This window comes from Lepisosteus platostomus, chromosome 25, assembly GCF_059453375.1.
Source record: "Lepisosteus platostomus isolate fLepPlt1 chromosome 25, fLepPlt1.hap1, whole genome shotgun sequence".
NCBI lineage: Eukaryota > Metazoa > Chordata > Actinopteri > Semionotiformes > Lepisosteidae > Lepisosteus > Lepisosteus platostomus.
This window is the reverse complement of record NC_142635.1, coordinates 2,267,830-2,282,320: the sequence shown is the minus strand read 5'-3', so window position 1 is coordinate 2,282,320 and position 14,491 is coordinate 2,267,830. Positions and strand designations below refer to the sequence as shown.

The following is a 14,491-nucleotide window of genomic DNA, read 5'->3' as shown; positions in this document are numbered from 1 at the left end:
ATCCAAGCAGCTATATTTTACACACAAACACAGTTTCAAAAAATACAAGAACAGTACAAATACAGTATACACAACATCACACAGAGCATGTGAGAGATCAGAGAAGACATAGACAGTCGTCTCCGCACACTAATCCTGTAAGCAGTGTGAAAGCTCTGCTCAGTGGTGCTCAACTCTCTTAGAACACATCCCAGGACTCTGGACACTGGACTGTGAGCAGTACTGACCCCTCCTCCAGACTCTGGACACTGGACTGTGAGCAGTACTGACCCCTCCTCCAGACTCTGGACACTGGACTGTGAGCAGTACTGACCCCTCCTCCAGACTCTGGACACTGGACTGTGGGCAGTACTGACCCCTCCTCCAGACTCTGGACACTGGACTGTGAGCAGTACTGACCCCTCCTCCAGACTCTGGACACTGGACTGTGAGCAGTACTGACCCCTCCTCCAGACTCTGGACACTGGACTGTTATTAGTAGTAACAGTGTCACTCCACTGTGCTGAAGCTCAGTTTAAATTGCAAAACACATCTACAGAGGCCTAGAGAGCACTCTGTGACACAGAGCTCAGTAGCTCCAGTGTCCAGGGACAGATGTCATTCAATGTTTTTCAATTTGCATCTAATTTGCACATTTTCCCCTTTAGTTGAGAATGTTCTGCTCACAATGTCTTTATGACTTGTCTCTTACTCTTTCTCTGAAATACTGAGACTGCACTGCTCATCAGTAACCCCAGAGTGAAGGTGCTCAGTGCTGTCTGCCCTGCTTCACACAGGTGGGTCATTCTGCTGTTCTCTCATAGACTGACATGCAGCTTTACTCAACTGTCCACTTGTCTGCGTCTTTGTATCACTAATATATTTCTATCCTGTTTGTTGGCTTGTGAGTCTTCACAGAGCAGTGGGGGGGTAGGCCAGTCCCTGAGACGTCAGCCTGTCTTGTGCAGAAGATCACAGAGGGTCTTCACAGGAAACAGGTCTGGGGTTTTAAGGTTACAAGGTGCTTTTCTGCTGGCTGTGTCCTTTAAACATGTCTTATTTCAAGAGAAGTAAGATCCTGTTGTCTGTGCTCTGTCAGAGTCACTGGTGATGGGACAGGACTCCTCTGACTGTCTGAAACTGACTGGATTGTTATACCTTTATTTCAGTGTGATCACTTACACGCAGTGTTTTATCAGAGATGTGCTGCCCTAGAAGATTAACTCTACATCACCCCTGAGACATGCAGTTAGTTCACCAACAGGTGAGATCACTGACTGTACTTGTCTGTAAAGCAGAGAACAGCCTGTCTAGTGATGAGAGGAGGAGGCTGGTTGTCATTTTCTCAAAATGAACAGCTGATGCTGAAACAATGAAGATCGATATCTAACATGTTTAACAGGCTCTTCTGTCATAAGGACTAAAGTAGAGGATCAGCTGTGTGGAAAACAGATACTGGGGACCAGTCAGCACAGATTCAGAAGAGGCAGGACTTGTCTGAGCAACTTCCTAGAGATCTTCACACAGCCAGCATCGGGAATGGACACACAGAGAGGATGATCTGGTCTGGTTAGATTTTCAGAAGGCTTTTGATAAAGTTCAGCATAAAAGATTCATTCTCATTTCACAGGTGTTAGAAATTCCAGGAATTTGTGTTTGGATTGAGAATTGGTTATTAAGCAGAGAACACAGATGAGAGGTCAGTTCTCTTATTAGGATGATGTAACTGGTGGAGTTTCTGGTGGTCTTCCTGATTTATGTCAGTGATCTACTTTCTGGTCCAGTTAGTAAACTTGTCAGGTTGCCCATGATACCAAACTAATAGGATTAGTAAACACTGTAGAAGCAGCAAATGATTTTTAAAAAGTCTTGGATCTGTCTAAATAGAAGTAATCTATTATGTTAACATGTAGAATCAAACGTGTGGAACTTAAATGGAGGATATTTTATGTTCCAACTGTTTGTTACAGGATTAGAACTGCAGAAAGGTTTGAAATGAGAAGGGGGCATTGAGTCACAACAACAGGAACTGAGAAAACTCCTCCTTCTGACTCTTCCTCGTTCAGTACCCTTCCTTCTGTCTCTGTGCGGAGAGGCAGTCCAGCGTGACGAGAAAGAGACATTTTAAAGACGCTGAGACAGTGAGACACCATGGCTGAAGATGTGACCTACGCTGACATCAAATTCACTAACATACAGGGACAGGAGAGCCCAACCATCACCACTATTCCAGCACAGCCAGGATCCCCCCACAGTGAGTACAGACCCCCACAGCTGCCTCTGACACTGGAGCACTGTGATACTGTCTGTCTGCTGCACTGGAGCACTGTGATACTGTCTGTCTGCTGCACTGTAACACTGTGATACTGTCTGTCTGCTGCACTGGAACACTGTGATACTGTCTGTCTGCTAGGCTGTAACACTGTGATACTGTCTGTCTGCTAGGCTGTAACACTGTGATACTGTCTGTCTGCTAGACTGTAACACTGTGATACTGTCTGCTGCACTGGAACACTGTGATACTGTCTGTCTGCTGCACTGGAACACTGTGATGCTGTCTGTCTGCTGCACTGTAACACTTTGATACTGTCTGCTGCATTGTAACAATGTGATACTGTCTGTCTGCTGCACTGGAGCACTGTGATACTGTCTGTCTTCTAGACTGTAAAACTGTGAAAGTCTGTCTGCTAGACTGTTACACTGTAATACTGTCTGCTGTACTGTAACACAGCGATACTGTCTGTCAGCTGCACAGGAACACTGTGATACTGTCTCTCTGCTAGACTGTAACACTGTGATACTGTCTGTCTGCTAGACTGGAACACTGTGATACTGTCTGTCTGCTGCACTGTAACACTGTGATACTGTCTGTCTGCTACACTAGAACACTGTGATACTGCCTGTCTGCTGCACTGGAACACTGTGATACTGTCTGTCTGCTACACTAGAACACTGTGATACTGTCTGTCTGCTAGACTGTAACACTGTGATTCTGTCTGCTGCACTGGAACACTATGATACTGTCTGTCTGCTAGACTGTAAAGCTGTGATACTGTCTGTCTGCTAGACTGTAACACTACTGTCTGCTGCACTGTAACACTGTGATACTGTCTGCTGCACTACAACACTGTGATACTGTCTGTCTGCTACACTAGAACACTGTGATACTGCCTGTCTGCTGCACTGGAACACTGTGATACTGTCTGTCTGCTACACTAGAACACTGTGATACTGTCTGTCTGCTAGACTGTAACACTGTGATTCTGTCTGCTGCACTGGAACACTATGATACTGTCTGTCTGCTAGACTGTAAAGCTGTGATACTGTCTGTCTGCTAGACTGTAACACTACTGTCTGCTGCACTGTAACACTGTGATACTGTCTGCTGCACTACAACACTGTGATACTGTCTGTCTGCTGCACTGTAACACTGAGATATTGTAAAGGGTCTCGGTTGTTTAGCATTAGTTATGAACTGTGATGTCATGACAGTATTTGTTACAAGTAGTCCAGAACTTGAATTTTCATGAAAGTTTAGGAGGCTGGACAACAGTCCAGATCTCCCTCACCTCTGCTAATCTGTGCTCTAATTCTCCATGATGTCATTTCCTGAAAAAGCAGGAATGAGAGCCTGTCATTGTAGTGAGCGATCAGGTCATATTGTAGAGATGTCTGACTTCTTCACAGGAAGATTCCACTGAATTTAAACAGTTAGTCCTGGCAGATCTGTGTTTCCCAGTCCAGAAAGTGGTCTCTGGTGAGGAACACCTGACACAGAGTCCATGAGATCTTATTTGTGGGTTTGATGGTTGAGCTACTCACACTTAACACTGGCAGCTCGTTTGCAGGTGGCCTTGAGATGTGATCAGGTGTTTGACTGCACATTCCAAGCTGGGTTTCTTCCCTCCCAAACTCAGCTGTATTATTAAGAGTCGAAGCTCTTCTGACTCCAGAGCAGCTGTGGGAGTCTGGGATGGCTGTCCTGCTGTGGTGTTGAAGCCGATACCCTGGATCAGTGAGCTCCTAACTACTGAACTGCTCTCGTTTCTCACTGTTCTTCTGTGTGGATGTGTTTTATACAGTAAGAAACCTGTGGAGTCTCTGAGTGAAGATGCTCAGAACAGACATATTCTGTAACACCTCAGTGTGTCTAAGATGCCTTAAACTTGCACAACAACTAGTTTCTAAATTACATTGCACATATTGTTATAGAGACAAATAAATGTGACTGCACATAAATACTTTTAAATCATATATCTGTTTGTAACCCTTCTTCTATAGAAAGCTGACACGACTGTAGTTTCCTGTTTGTTGTCTTGTGGTTTGGTTTTTCTGCAGTATTTTCTCTCTCACTGCCCAGAGCTCTCGTTCATGTGAAGTCTGACCCCACTCGGACCACAGCGCAGGACGGGAGCTGTGTCTCCTCCTCACCCTCCCCAGCTGTGTGCCAGGCGGTCAGAGTTTCTTTATTAACCTCTCTCTCTCTCTGTCTCAGCCCAGCCCAGGAGCAGGAGGGGTCTGCTCATTGCTCTGGGAGTCACAGTGTGCCTCTTGCTGGCTGCAGTCGCTGTCGTGGGGATCTGTAAGTCTAACAGTCCATCATGTCCTTCTTACAGGGAAAAGAGTGTGTTTGAGAGTCACCTTCTTCATTCTCATCTCTTCAAGAACAAGAGACTCTTGCCACTGGTGCTCACTCTCTCTTAGTGTGACTGTCAGTGTGCAGGCAGCCTGGCCTGAGACTTACAGCTGATCACAGTGTTTGCAGGCTGCAGAGGAACAGGTAAAGGTTTATTCCTGCTGAAAGAGAAGAGAAGAAACACAATGTTTTGGCTGTGGAGTCTCAGGTGTCTCTTGTTCCTGCGCATGCTGACACAGCTCCCTGCTGGAGTCGGGACTGGATCTGACTGTCAGCCTCACAGACACTATCCAGGAACACACTGGGAACACACCTCCTGCTACTGGGCTGGACAGAGTCCAGAGAGACAGGTTGTGCTGCTGGGCAGTACAGGACACTGACGCTGCGCTGGGAGAGTGACCAGACACTGTCTTTCTCCTGCTGTCTCTCTGCCTCTCTCACTCTGTGCCTCTGTGAGTGTGATGGTGTCTCTGTGTCCTTCTCCCTCTCAGTCTAGTGTGTCTGGAGATGTTCCTCTGTCTCAGGCTGTGCCAGCGTCTCTCAGAGGGTTAGAGAGAGAGAGAATGAGCAAGAAGGAGAGGAGGAGGGGTTTCTGAGTTCCTGTTTGCTGTCCAGTGCTTTAGTGTCACTCTGACCTGGCAGAGACTCAGTGTGACTCAGTGTCCAAACGTCTCACTGGACCCTGCTAAAACAGTCAGAACTATGGACACAGAGAGTGTTTACACTGGGCTACAGAAACCAGCACAGGACGTGTATGAGACTGTGACCAGGAGAGCAGAGAGAGAGCCAGGAGGAGAGCAGACCAGTGAGTACAGAGCTGATGTACTGAGAGACTGAGAGACACTGAGACATTAAAATATTGAGATACTGAGAGACTGAGAGACTGAGAGACTGTGAGACTGAGACACTGAGAGACCAAGACACTGAGACACTGATATACTGAGATACTGAGACAGTAGCACAATAACACTCTGATACACTGTTACACTCACACAGTTATACTCTGATACACTGGTTCTGTAACACACTGATAAACTCTGACTTACTGTCGTCTGTCTGTGACTCTGACAGCGACTCACTGATACACAACAAGACAGAATGAAAGACCTGATCAGCTAACTGACACAGTGAAAGGTCAACACACCTGCATACTGACACAGTGTGTGTCTGCTCTGCTGCACTATTTCACCTTTATATCTGATCTGTTCATGCCTGACATTTTATTCTTTGTGTTTCCTGGTCTCCTTGGCTGTTTCTATCTGACTCTCTTTGTGATCTCTCTCAGTCAGTCAGTCTGCACCAGTGGGTCTTCGCTCTGACCACGGTGTATTTTCACTCCTCAGTGGTCAGTCTCACTGGCCGCCCCTGTCAGAGTGTGAGAGTTCAGTCACATGACCTCTTCACAGCTCTGGTGTGAGGAGACGCCTCTGTCAGCCCCCCTCCTGAAGTGTCTCACTCTGAGCCTTCAGCTGCTCACACCCCTCCTCCACAGTCAGTCCCAGTGACACCCTGCAGCTCCAGTCAGGGTGTCTGCTTGAGCTCCACTTCCCCGGCCACTCAGAGTCCTGCTGTGTCCAGTCTGAGGGGAGAATTCACCTGTCTCCCTCTCTCCCTGGCCAGGACAGTCCAGGAGTAGGAGCTGTGTGTCCATCAGCCTGGGAGTCACAGTGTGTGTCTTACTGGTCACAGTCATTGCCCTGGGGACAGTCTGTAAGTCTGATAGTCGCTCCTGTCATTTCATATGGACCTGTGTGAATCTGTGTCTAATCTTACAGTGATCAAATGGCTTTGATGTTTGAATTACACACAGTCACCCTTCTCTTTTATATGTGTGTGTGAAGCAATACCAGATATTCTGGGCTCTGATCAGCCTCTGGATATCTGCTGTTCAGGACTGAGGCTCCAGGCTGTGAGCTGCTGGGCTCAAGCTGCTCTCTTACTGCCTGAGACAGGAAGAGACTACAAGTCACATGACCTGAAAGTCCTAATTGCACAAAGCCAGTGAAGTGTTTTAATTTTTTCTGAAAGTATTTTTAACACCACAGTTGTGTTTCCTGAAGGGCTGTAGCAGTGTGAAGTGTTGAGGTCATTCTGTATTTGAGCCCTGTTGCCATGGTGACGTTCCTCTGGTCATTCAGAGCTTCTCTGTGGGGAAGGTTGTGGTTTTGTCTTCACAAGCTAAAACAGAAAATAGCAGTGAACAAGACTCATGATTATAGAGAATACAGGTACAAGCACACTATAAACACACAGAAAAGGTTGAGAAACATATAGTATTATTAACGAGAGTGAGAATATATGTACGAACAGGATTATAACTGATCTACCTACAATATATGTGTAAGTACAGACCCTAGTGTGTTGGGGATTTCTTCATTCAGAAATGATCTAATATAATTAAATATAATTAAATTAATTTTACAAAGTGTAATGATTTTGTATTGATGATTTAGTGTTTAAGTGTTGAAGTGTGAGACCAGCTTCACAAAATCTTACTTTCCTTTCAGAGCTGTGAGCTAAATATGGAGTGCCAGACAGTTTTTCACTAATAATAATAACAATTATCTCTTTGCTATTCTGTATTGTAAAATACTGTTACTGGGGAGCTGAACACAGTATTGTATGTAGGTGTTACGGATTCGGCTAGTGAAACCGAAACCAAGTAGTGAACCCACTTCCGGGGGCCGATAAATATAAGTCGTGATCCAAATACCGAAGCCGAAGGAGAGAGCCGAGAGTCCAGGGGAAGCCAGAGAACCAAACAGCTGTCCAAAGTTCCGACCTGTTCACGAGGCCTGCTGCTGGTGCTCACCTCGGGTGGGTCCTCTGGTTACTCTCTGGCAACCTCCGCTCTAGACTCTTAGAACAGAGGAAAGTTCTGGCACTCGGACACACTGGCTGTTCCGTGGTTGTCCGGGCTGAGTCTTAGGATGGTCAGGAGGCGCGCTGCGAGAATGTCCTGCCCTTGGGAGCCTTCTGCTCCTGGGCCGTCCTGCCCTGGAATTCTCCTTTGAATTCCCTTTAGAATTGTCCACAGAATTCCACACTGAATCCCTTCTGAATCTCACTGAATCTCTGTGTTGCCTGTTTTTACCTGGAGGAACTTCAGCTCGTTGATTGGCTGAAAGTTCCATGGGCATCAGAGTCCCACGTGGGTTACTCGGCCCTACCAGTCCCTGATTGGTTGATCAAGGTGAGATATGAGTCACTTACTCCTGACACTTAGGAATGCAGTCCAGATGTCCATCTGGCACTCCCTAGACAGATAGGCGCCAATGGATGACCATTGATCATGATAGCCAGGCTTAGCTAAGTGCATCCCCCTTTGGGAGCTGTCCTAGGAAACCTTATCAAAGGAAACCTTAAATCAGCCTGCATGAATAGATTCTCTGTGGCTGCACCACAGAGTTGAACAGAGAGATGGGGCCTCATTTGGGAAGGCTCAGAACACTTAACTCTTTCTTATTAATAAGCCTCGCCGCTACACTGTTCTGTACTGTAAAATACTGTTACTGGGGAGCTGAACACAGTATTGTACAGTACATGGGGTTTAACCATGACGTAAACTTTCATCACAGCCTCCCTGGGTTTAAAGTCCACTCTCTCTGTACCCAACCCAGCAGGCTGTGTGCTCTCGTGCTGCATCCCCAGGCTGTCAGGATGAAGACAGAAGACTCTGCAGGAACACACAGGTCCTCTCAGGCGGAGCTTCCTGCAGCTCCCAGTTCCCCAGGAGAGCTGTCTGCTGTAGCTCCTGCTTCCTGTGTGGATCGCTGTGCTCTTATCTGTCCTCATCCAGACACACACCCTTTCTCAACTAGCACTGAAATACTCATGATATTAATTGTAAATCATTAGTTTAATTAAATAATTAAGATCAGAGATGCACAGACCAGGAGATGATAATACTACTGAAGTGGATCATTCCTGTGATTGATAGATCAGGCAGACAGAGACGGACAGCTGATATACAGATGACAGGCAGACAGATGAATCTGGTTGATTAAATGATGTTGTGTGTTCTGGGGCTGTGACCTGCAGTGTGGAAACAGAACAGCTCAGACTGGGAGAGAAGACTGGAGAAGAAGGAGGAAAAGCTGGAGGGAAACCAGAATAAATCTGAGACACACTGGAGTGATGCTGAGAGATACAGGAGTGAAGCTGAGAGATACAGGAAACAGCTGGAGAAGTTCTGTGTGGACCCTTCTACTGGGAAGAGAAGTAAGTGTGTGTGTGGGAGTGAGAGTTGAGTGTGTGTGTGGGAGTGAGAGTTGAGTGTGTGTGGGAGTGAGAGTTGAGTGTGTGTGTGGGAGTGAGAGTTGAGTGTGTGTGTAGGAGTGAGAGTTGAGTGTGTGTGTAGGAGTGACAGGTCTGCAAGGTGAAACAGCAGCAGAGAGGAGAGAGAAGACCTGTTTCTTGGACAGAGCTGGTCTTCAGGTTGGTCTGGAGCTGGAGCTGCTGCTGTTGGTAAGAGACGTGTTTGAGAAGACAGACAGACTCTCAGACATGAGGATAAGAGCCTCAGGGCTGTTCTCCACACAGTCAGTGACAATCAGGTAGAGACTCACTACTGACCCGTCTGTCAGTGTGAGTCTCAGTGCTGCAGGACTCCAGGAGGAACAGTACAGGAGCTCAGTGGTTGAGTGTCACTGAACTGAACTGAGAGAGTCTGTACGGAGGAGAGTCCTGAGGAATCCCTGAGGCTCAGTCAGTATTAATCCAGGTAATTCTGTGTGTCTGTCTGTACAGAGGTGAGTCCTGAGGAATCCCTGAGGCTCAGTCAGTATTAATCCAGGTGATCCCTGTGTGTCTGTCTGTACAGAGGAGAGTCCTGAGGAATCCCTGAGGCTCAGTCAGTATTAATCCAGGTGATCCCTGTGTGTCTGTCTGTACAGAGGAGAGTCCTGAGGAATCCCTGAGGCTCAGTCAGTATTAATGCAGGTGATTCCTGTGTGTCTGTCTGTACAGAGGAGAGTCCTGAGGAATCCCTGAGGCTCAGTCAGTATTAATCCAGGTGATTCCTGTGTGTCTGTCTGTCCAGAGGAGAGTCCTGAGGAATCCCTGAGGCTCAGTCAGTATTAATCCAGGTGGTTCCTGTGTGTCTGTCTGTACAGAGCAGCAGTGCTGTCCAGAGGGATGGAAGGGGGGAGACAGTGGAAGATGTTACTACGTCTCTACAGACCAGAGATCCTGGGTGTCTGCGAATCAGTTCTGCTTGTCAGTGGGAGCTCAGCTGCTGGTGATTAATGACAAAAAGGAACTGGTGAGAACAAGAGATTCACTGAGGGAGAAAGATTAGCATAATTTTTAAAAACACTCCACTGAAAAGCCATTCAAAAATACAAAGACCGACTTAATATTTCGAATAAAATTATAATCTCTTCATTAATCCTCTCAAATAAATGTTCCTCATCAGTCCCCTTATGAGCCCTTCATCAGTGTCCTCACCTTCAGAGTTTGAAAAGCAGTGACTATTTCCCCTGTACAGCCTGTGTGTGAACAGAGCAGAGTGAGCAGCAGAGTCAGAGATGAGAGTGTGGGGATGGATCTCTGCTCTACAGCTCACAGGCAGTGCTGCCCAACACCAGGCACAGTGAGATCATGCCCACTGTGTGCTCAGATACAGTTTCTGATCTCAGACCAGCCCTGTCCCAGGAGACACACTGCCCAGCTGACACCAGACCCACAACCTCCTTTCCTGCTGCTCTCACTGGCATGAAGGGCTGTGACAGTGTGGAACCAGCTACCCAGACAAGCCCCATCAGCGGGACGTTTAACTCTGGAAAAACAGCTGTTTCCTGCTCACAGCTGCACGTTTCCAAGGAAACTCAGACACAGAGAGAGAAAATATCTGGTTAGAAGAGGAACTGATGGAGTTGAATTATTAATCAAGAAATGGCTGAGGTACTGTAATGAAGAGATGTTTATACATCCAAAACTGTCCTTGATGGCTACTGTCTGGAACAGTAGAAATGAAAGGTCTCTAGTAAAGACCTCTAACCTGGTCTTGATTCTCAGTGATGATGGGAAACACACGTTCTGATTGTCTCTGAATCCAGCTAATGAGGCTGGATATGTGAGCTGAGGTCACTCTGTATGTGTTCACTGTGAGTCTGTTCTCTTTTGTGAGGAGTAGGAAGATGTGTTTAGGTTCAGGTGTTCAGGCAGCTGGACTGAGTGTGTGTGTCCAGGGTGAGCTGACCCAGAGTCTAGCTGGACTGGCGCTGGTGTCCAGGGTGAGCTGACCCAGAGTCCAGCTGGACTGGTGCTGGTGTCCAGGGTGAGCTGACCTGCTCTGTGTGTCTCTGCAGGAGCTCCTGGGACATCTAGTAAAGGACAACACTAACTACTGGATTGGTCTGAACAGGAAGGACAGCAGATCTGAGTGGAGATGGGTTGATGGAACAGTCCTGGACAGTAGAGTGTAAGTATGTGTGTTGTGTGTTGTGTCTTGTGTTGTGTGTTTGTCAAGCCCACTTGATACTAGATGGTACATAAACAGTTTCAAGGGTGTCACTGGGTCACTATTACAGATGAAACATGGTTTAGATACTGGAAAAATAGAATCGAGATTCTTACAGAATATTAATCCACAGCACTTAGTCAGAATACACAGCCAGAGATGATGAAGTTCCAATTAATGCCATTAAAACAGATTACAGACCCCAGTGTATTTCACAATAAGAGTAAAAAAATACAATTTTTAGGAAAAGCCAGAACATCGCATGTCAGAAATCCTCAGTGTTGTCATGCAGGAGGACTGGACTTCAGCCACACGTTTCAGTCCAGGTCTCTGCAGACAAGAGTCTCCTGAACATCACAGCTGTAGCTCCTCCCAGCTGTGTCACTTCAACCCCATCGAGAGACTCTCCAGCACTTTGTCTTCTGGAAATAATCTCAGAGACATAACAGCCTGGACTCACCTGTGATTCACATACACTCCTGCAGGAGACATGAGAGAGAAACCTCAGGCACACGTCTCACAACATCACAAGTTTAAGATCATGTCTCCACTGAAGTCAGATACTGTCTGACTGCTCTCTTCTCACACACAGCCTGTCTGTCTGCAGCTCTGAGTCTCTTCTCTGAGTAGTGAAATTCACTCTGTTTTCCCTACAGACAGATGGTCTGAAACAGGTTGACAATCCTAATTCACAAAGCAAGGGGACTTTTTATTCAGGAGCAGAATCTCCCACAGTCAGTGAGTAATTCAGGGGGCCTGAAGGAAGAAGCAGCTCTAAAGTGCTCAGAATGAGAACAAACTGAGCCCCTGCAGTGATCAGTCCCACTGACCTGTACTGCACTGCTGGTGTTTTATTGGTACTGTGGTGGAATCACTGCTCTGACTGTGTTGTGTCTCAGGTCCACTGACTGTGTTTTCAGAGTCTCTAACTGTGTGGCAGGAAGTAAGTCAAACAGACAAGTAAATATGATCTAACTTGTAAGAAACTGTAACTTGCTGAGTAAATCTTATTGATCAAAGAGAAAAGTTAACATGAGCTCCTATGTGTCAACAGCAATGTGAGGAATAACAGGACAGTTTTCACAGGAGGTCTTCTCTGAGACAGCAGAGGGAGCTGGAGAGAGAGGTGCTGGTGTGTTGAGGTGAGCAGACTGGCTCAGTGACTCTGATCTCCTTCTCTCTCACAGGGTCACAGCTGGTTCAGGTTACTCTGGGAACTGTGGATATTGGACTCTGGATTGGAAAACTGTATATCCACAAAACTGTGAAATACCTCTCCCCTGGATCTGTGAGGGGGATGCTGTGAGAGTCTGGCAGCCCCCCTCTCTGTCCTGAGGAGGAGGAGAAACCTGAGAGAGAGAGACAGTGTGTCTGCTGGGACTCCTCTGCTGAATCCTGGAGACGATCCTGGTCTTTTGTCTCTCCACTGGTCCTCACTGTCTCTCCTTCTGTCCTCCAGGCTGGGGACACAGACAGACAGCAACATGGGGATTTTATTCCAATTTTTTGAAATATGTTGCATTTTTGTATTTTTAAATTATTTTTGTCAATGCTTGTTTCTCAAAGGTAAAATTTCTGTTGTGTATTTTACAAATTATATTGTTAATATTTTGTATTTGAGACAATCCAGCCTGTGTGAAGATGTCTGGGCTGTGTCTTGCTGTGTCCAGTGGGACTCTGTGTGTCTGCGGTCTCCTCTGGACTATCAGTGTTAATGGAGTGAGGATCAGTTCAGTCAGTATTAATGGAGTGAGGATCAGTTCAGTCAGTATTAATGGAGTGAGGATCAGTTCAGTCAGTATTAATGGAGAAAGGGAGTTTGGACGTCTTCAGCCAGGGAGTTTCACAGAGCTGTGTCCAGCACCAGTGTGGGACTCGTCTGTCCAGCCAGGTTCAGATGAAAGACAGGGCTCAGCCCCTTGCACAGAGCCGGAGTGGAGCTCTACAGCCTGGGCAGTGTTTCAGGTCACAGGGGGACATGGACACTCTCCTCACACACAGGGGACCAGCAGGGTCCAGCCTCCTCCCACACAGGATTCAGGTTACCAGACTGAAAGGAGAGTTGAGATATTACTAATGTTCATAACCAGCCTTGTGGAACACAGAACCTAAACTGCATCTTTCAGTTGAATTGTTGCCTTTTCTTCTGTGCTGAATAGTGACCTGTAGTCCCAGTGTGCACTGAGGCTCCAGCTGACATACTGACTGACCTGCTGTCTGGTCAGTGCAGGACCTGTGGACAGCTGGTCAGAGAAAAACTATAGAAACAAATGAGAAGTGAATAATGACACACAAGTCTGGATAGTGGCACTGATCATTCTGGAGTTTATTTTCATCACTCAGTTCACACAGCAGTAGAGGTTGTTGCTCTCAGACTCTGTTCTGTCTCAGGGGCTCCTGTGTCTCTGGGGCTGATGGGCTCTTTCCCTGCTGATGAGAATCGGCCCCCCAGCCCCCAGGCCTGACAGTCTTGAGCCTGAGATCACAGGGTGTAAAGGGATAGAAGACACAGGTCCAGGCCAGACTGGCCCAGGAGAAACCCAGTCAGTGAAGCAGTGGGAAGTCAGAATGAACACAGTGACACTGAGAGGCAGCCCTGCTGATGGGAATGGGGAGTATGAGCTGAAGCAGGCAGGGACACAGGGCAGTTTAGTTTAAAGCTCCACAGGCATCATTGTCAGCAAACAGCCACACAGGGAGTGTTCAGGAACAGCCAGAGAGGCAGAATGAGGGGCTCAGGAGCAGCACTGGTGCTGCTGGATACTAACAGGACAGCTGCCCTGGGGACGAGTGGAGAAGCAGCAGGAAGGTCAACAGCTCCTCCTCCCTCTAGAGACCCAGCCAGCGGCTCTTCCCTGGGGAGGCTGTGCCCCCTCTGCTTGGCCAGGAGAAGCCTCTGGGATGCCCTCTGCTGGGCTGACAGCTCTGGCCTCTGCAGACAGTCCTTCCTCTCCTTCTCCAGGGGCACTGGACAGGACAGGATTTATTTTAAACGGTCTTAAATTGTTTGGTTAATTCTATAATAAAGCTGTTATTAACCTGTTTAGGAGTCAAAATTGTCATTATTGTGACTCGTCCTTCAAAAATACAATTTACGTTTAAATATGTGGACTTCGGGATGTCTTTGGATATTAAATTGAAAACGTAAGAAAGCCCGCAGTGTCAGTGAATTCGAAATAAAATAACAATAAAATGAAGCCTATTGATCGGGCTACAGCAGGGGGTGTCGATTCCGATAACTGTCCGCCGGCGGCGGTGGTGATACACGAGTCTATGGAGGGCTGGTTTACAGTGCAGTAGTGAGGGTCTGGTGTGTATTAAACACCCGGGTCATGTGACTGGGGTCTGAACTCTCTGTTTATGAATAAGAAGATCCACAGCCAATCAGATCGGGCGGGAATTTTAAATGTGTT

General features: G+C 47.1%; 1 protein-coding gene across 6 annotated transcripts; it reads left to right on the top strand.

Annotated features, from left to right (window-relative positions):
• Window positions 1-376: 376 nt before the first annotated feature.
• On the top strand, window positions 377-14,120 carry LOC148640524 (C-type lectin domain family 5 member A-like). Of its 6 annotated transcripts, none has more exons than XM_088619867.1 (8): window positions 377-776; window positions 1,149-1,243; window positions 1,950-2,233; window positions 4,475-4,561; window positions 8,657-8,836; window positions 9,730-9,878; window positions 10,927-11,039; window positions 12,266-14,120. In XM_088619867.1, exons 3-8 carry the CDS (start codon window positions 2,131-2,133, stop codon window positions 12,411-12,413), a joined length of 780 nt encoding a protein of 259 aa, XP_088475993.1. In that variant the 5' UTR covers window positions 377-776; window positions 1,149-1,243; window positions 1,950-2,130; the 3' UTR covers window positions 12,414-14,120. The 6 variants fall into 6 exon arrangements, with proteins under 6 accessions (XP_088475993.1, XP_088475994.1, XP_088475992.1 ...); XM_088619868.1 differs by lacking the exon at window positions 377-776 and adding an exon at window positions 839-977 and having other exon boundaries at window positions 2,046-2,233; XM_088619866.1 differs by lacking the exon at window positions 377-776 and adding an exon at window positions 839-977.
• The last annotated feature ends 371 nt before the right edge of the window (window positions 14,121-14,491 follow it).

Coding starts and splice junctions, on each gene's coding strand:
- LOC148640524 (XM_088619865.1), top strand. CDS start 5,318: ATGGACACAGAGAGTGTTTACACTGGGCTACAGAAACCAGCACAGGAC. Junction 8,837..9,729: donor CCCTTCTACTGGGAAGAGAA/GTAAGTGTGTGT, acceptor CTGTCTGTACAG/AGCAGCAGTGCTGTCCAGAG. Junction 9,879..10,926: donor TTAATGACAAAAAGGAACTG/GTGAGAACAAGA, acceptor GTGTCTCTGCAG/GAGCTCCTGGGACATCTAGT.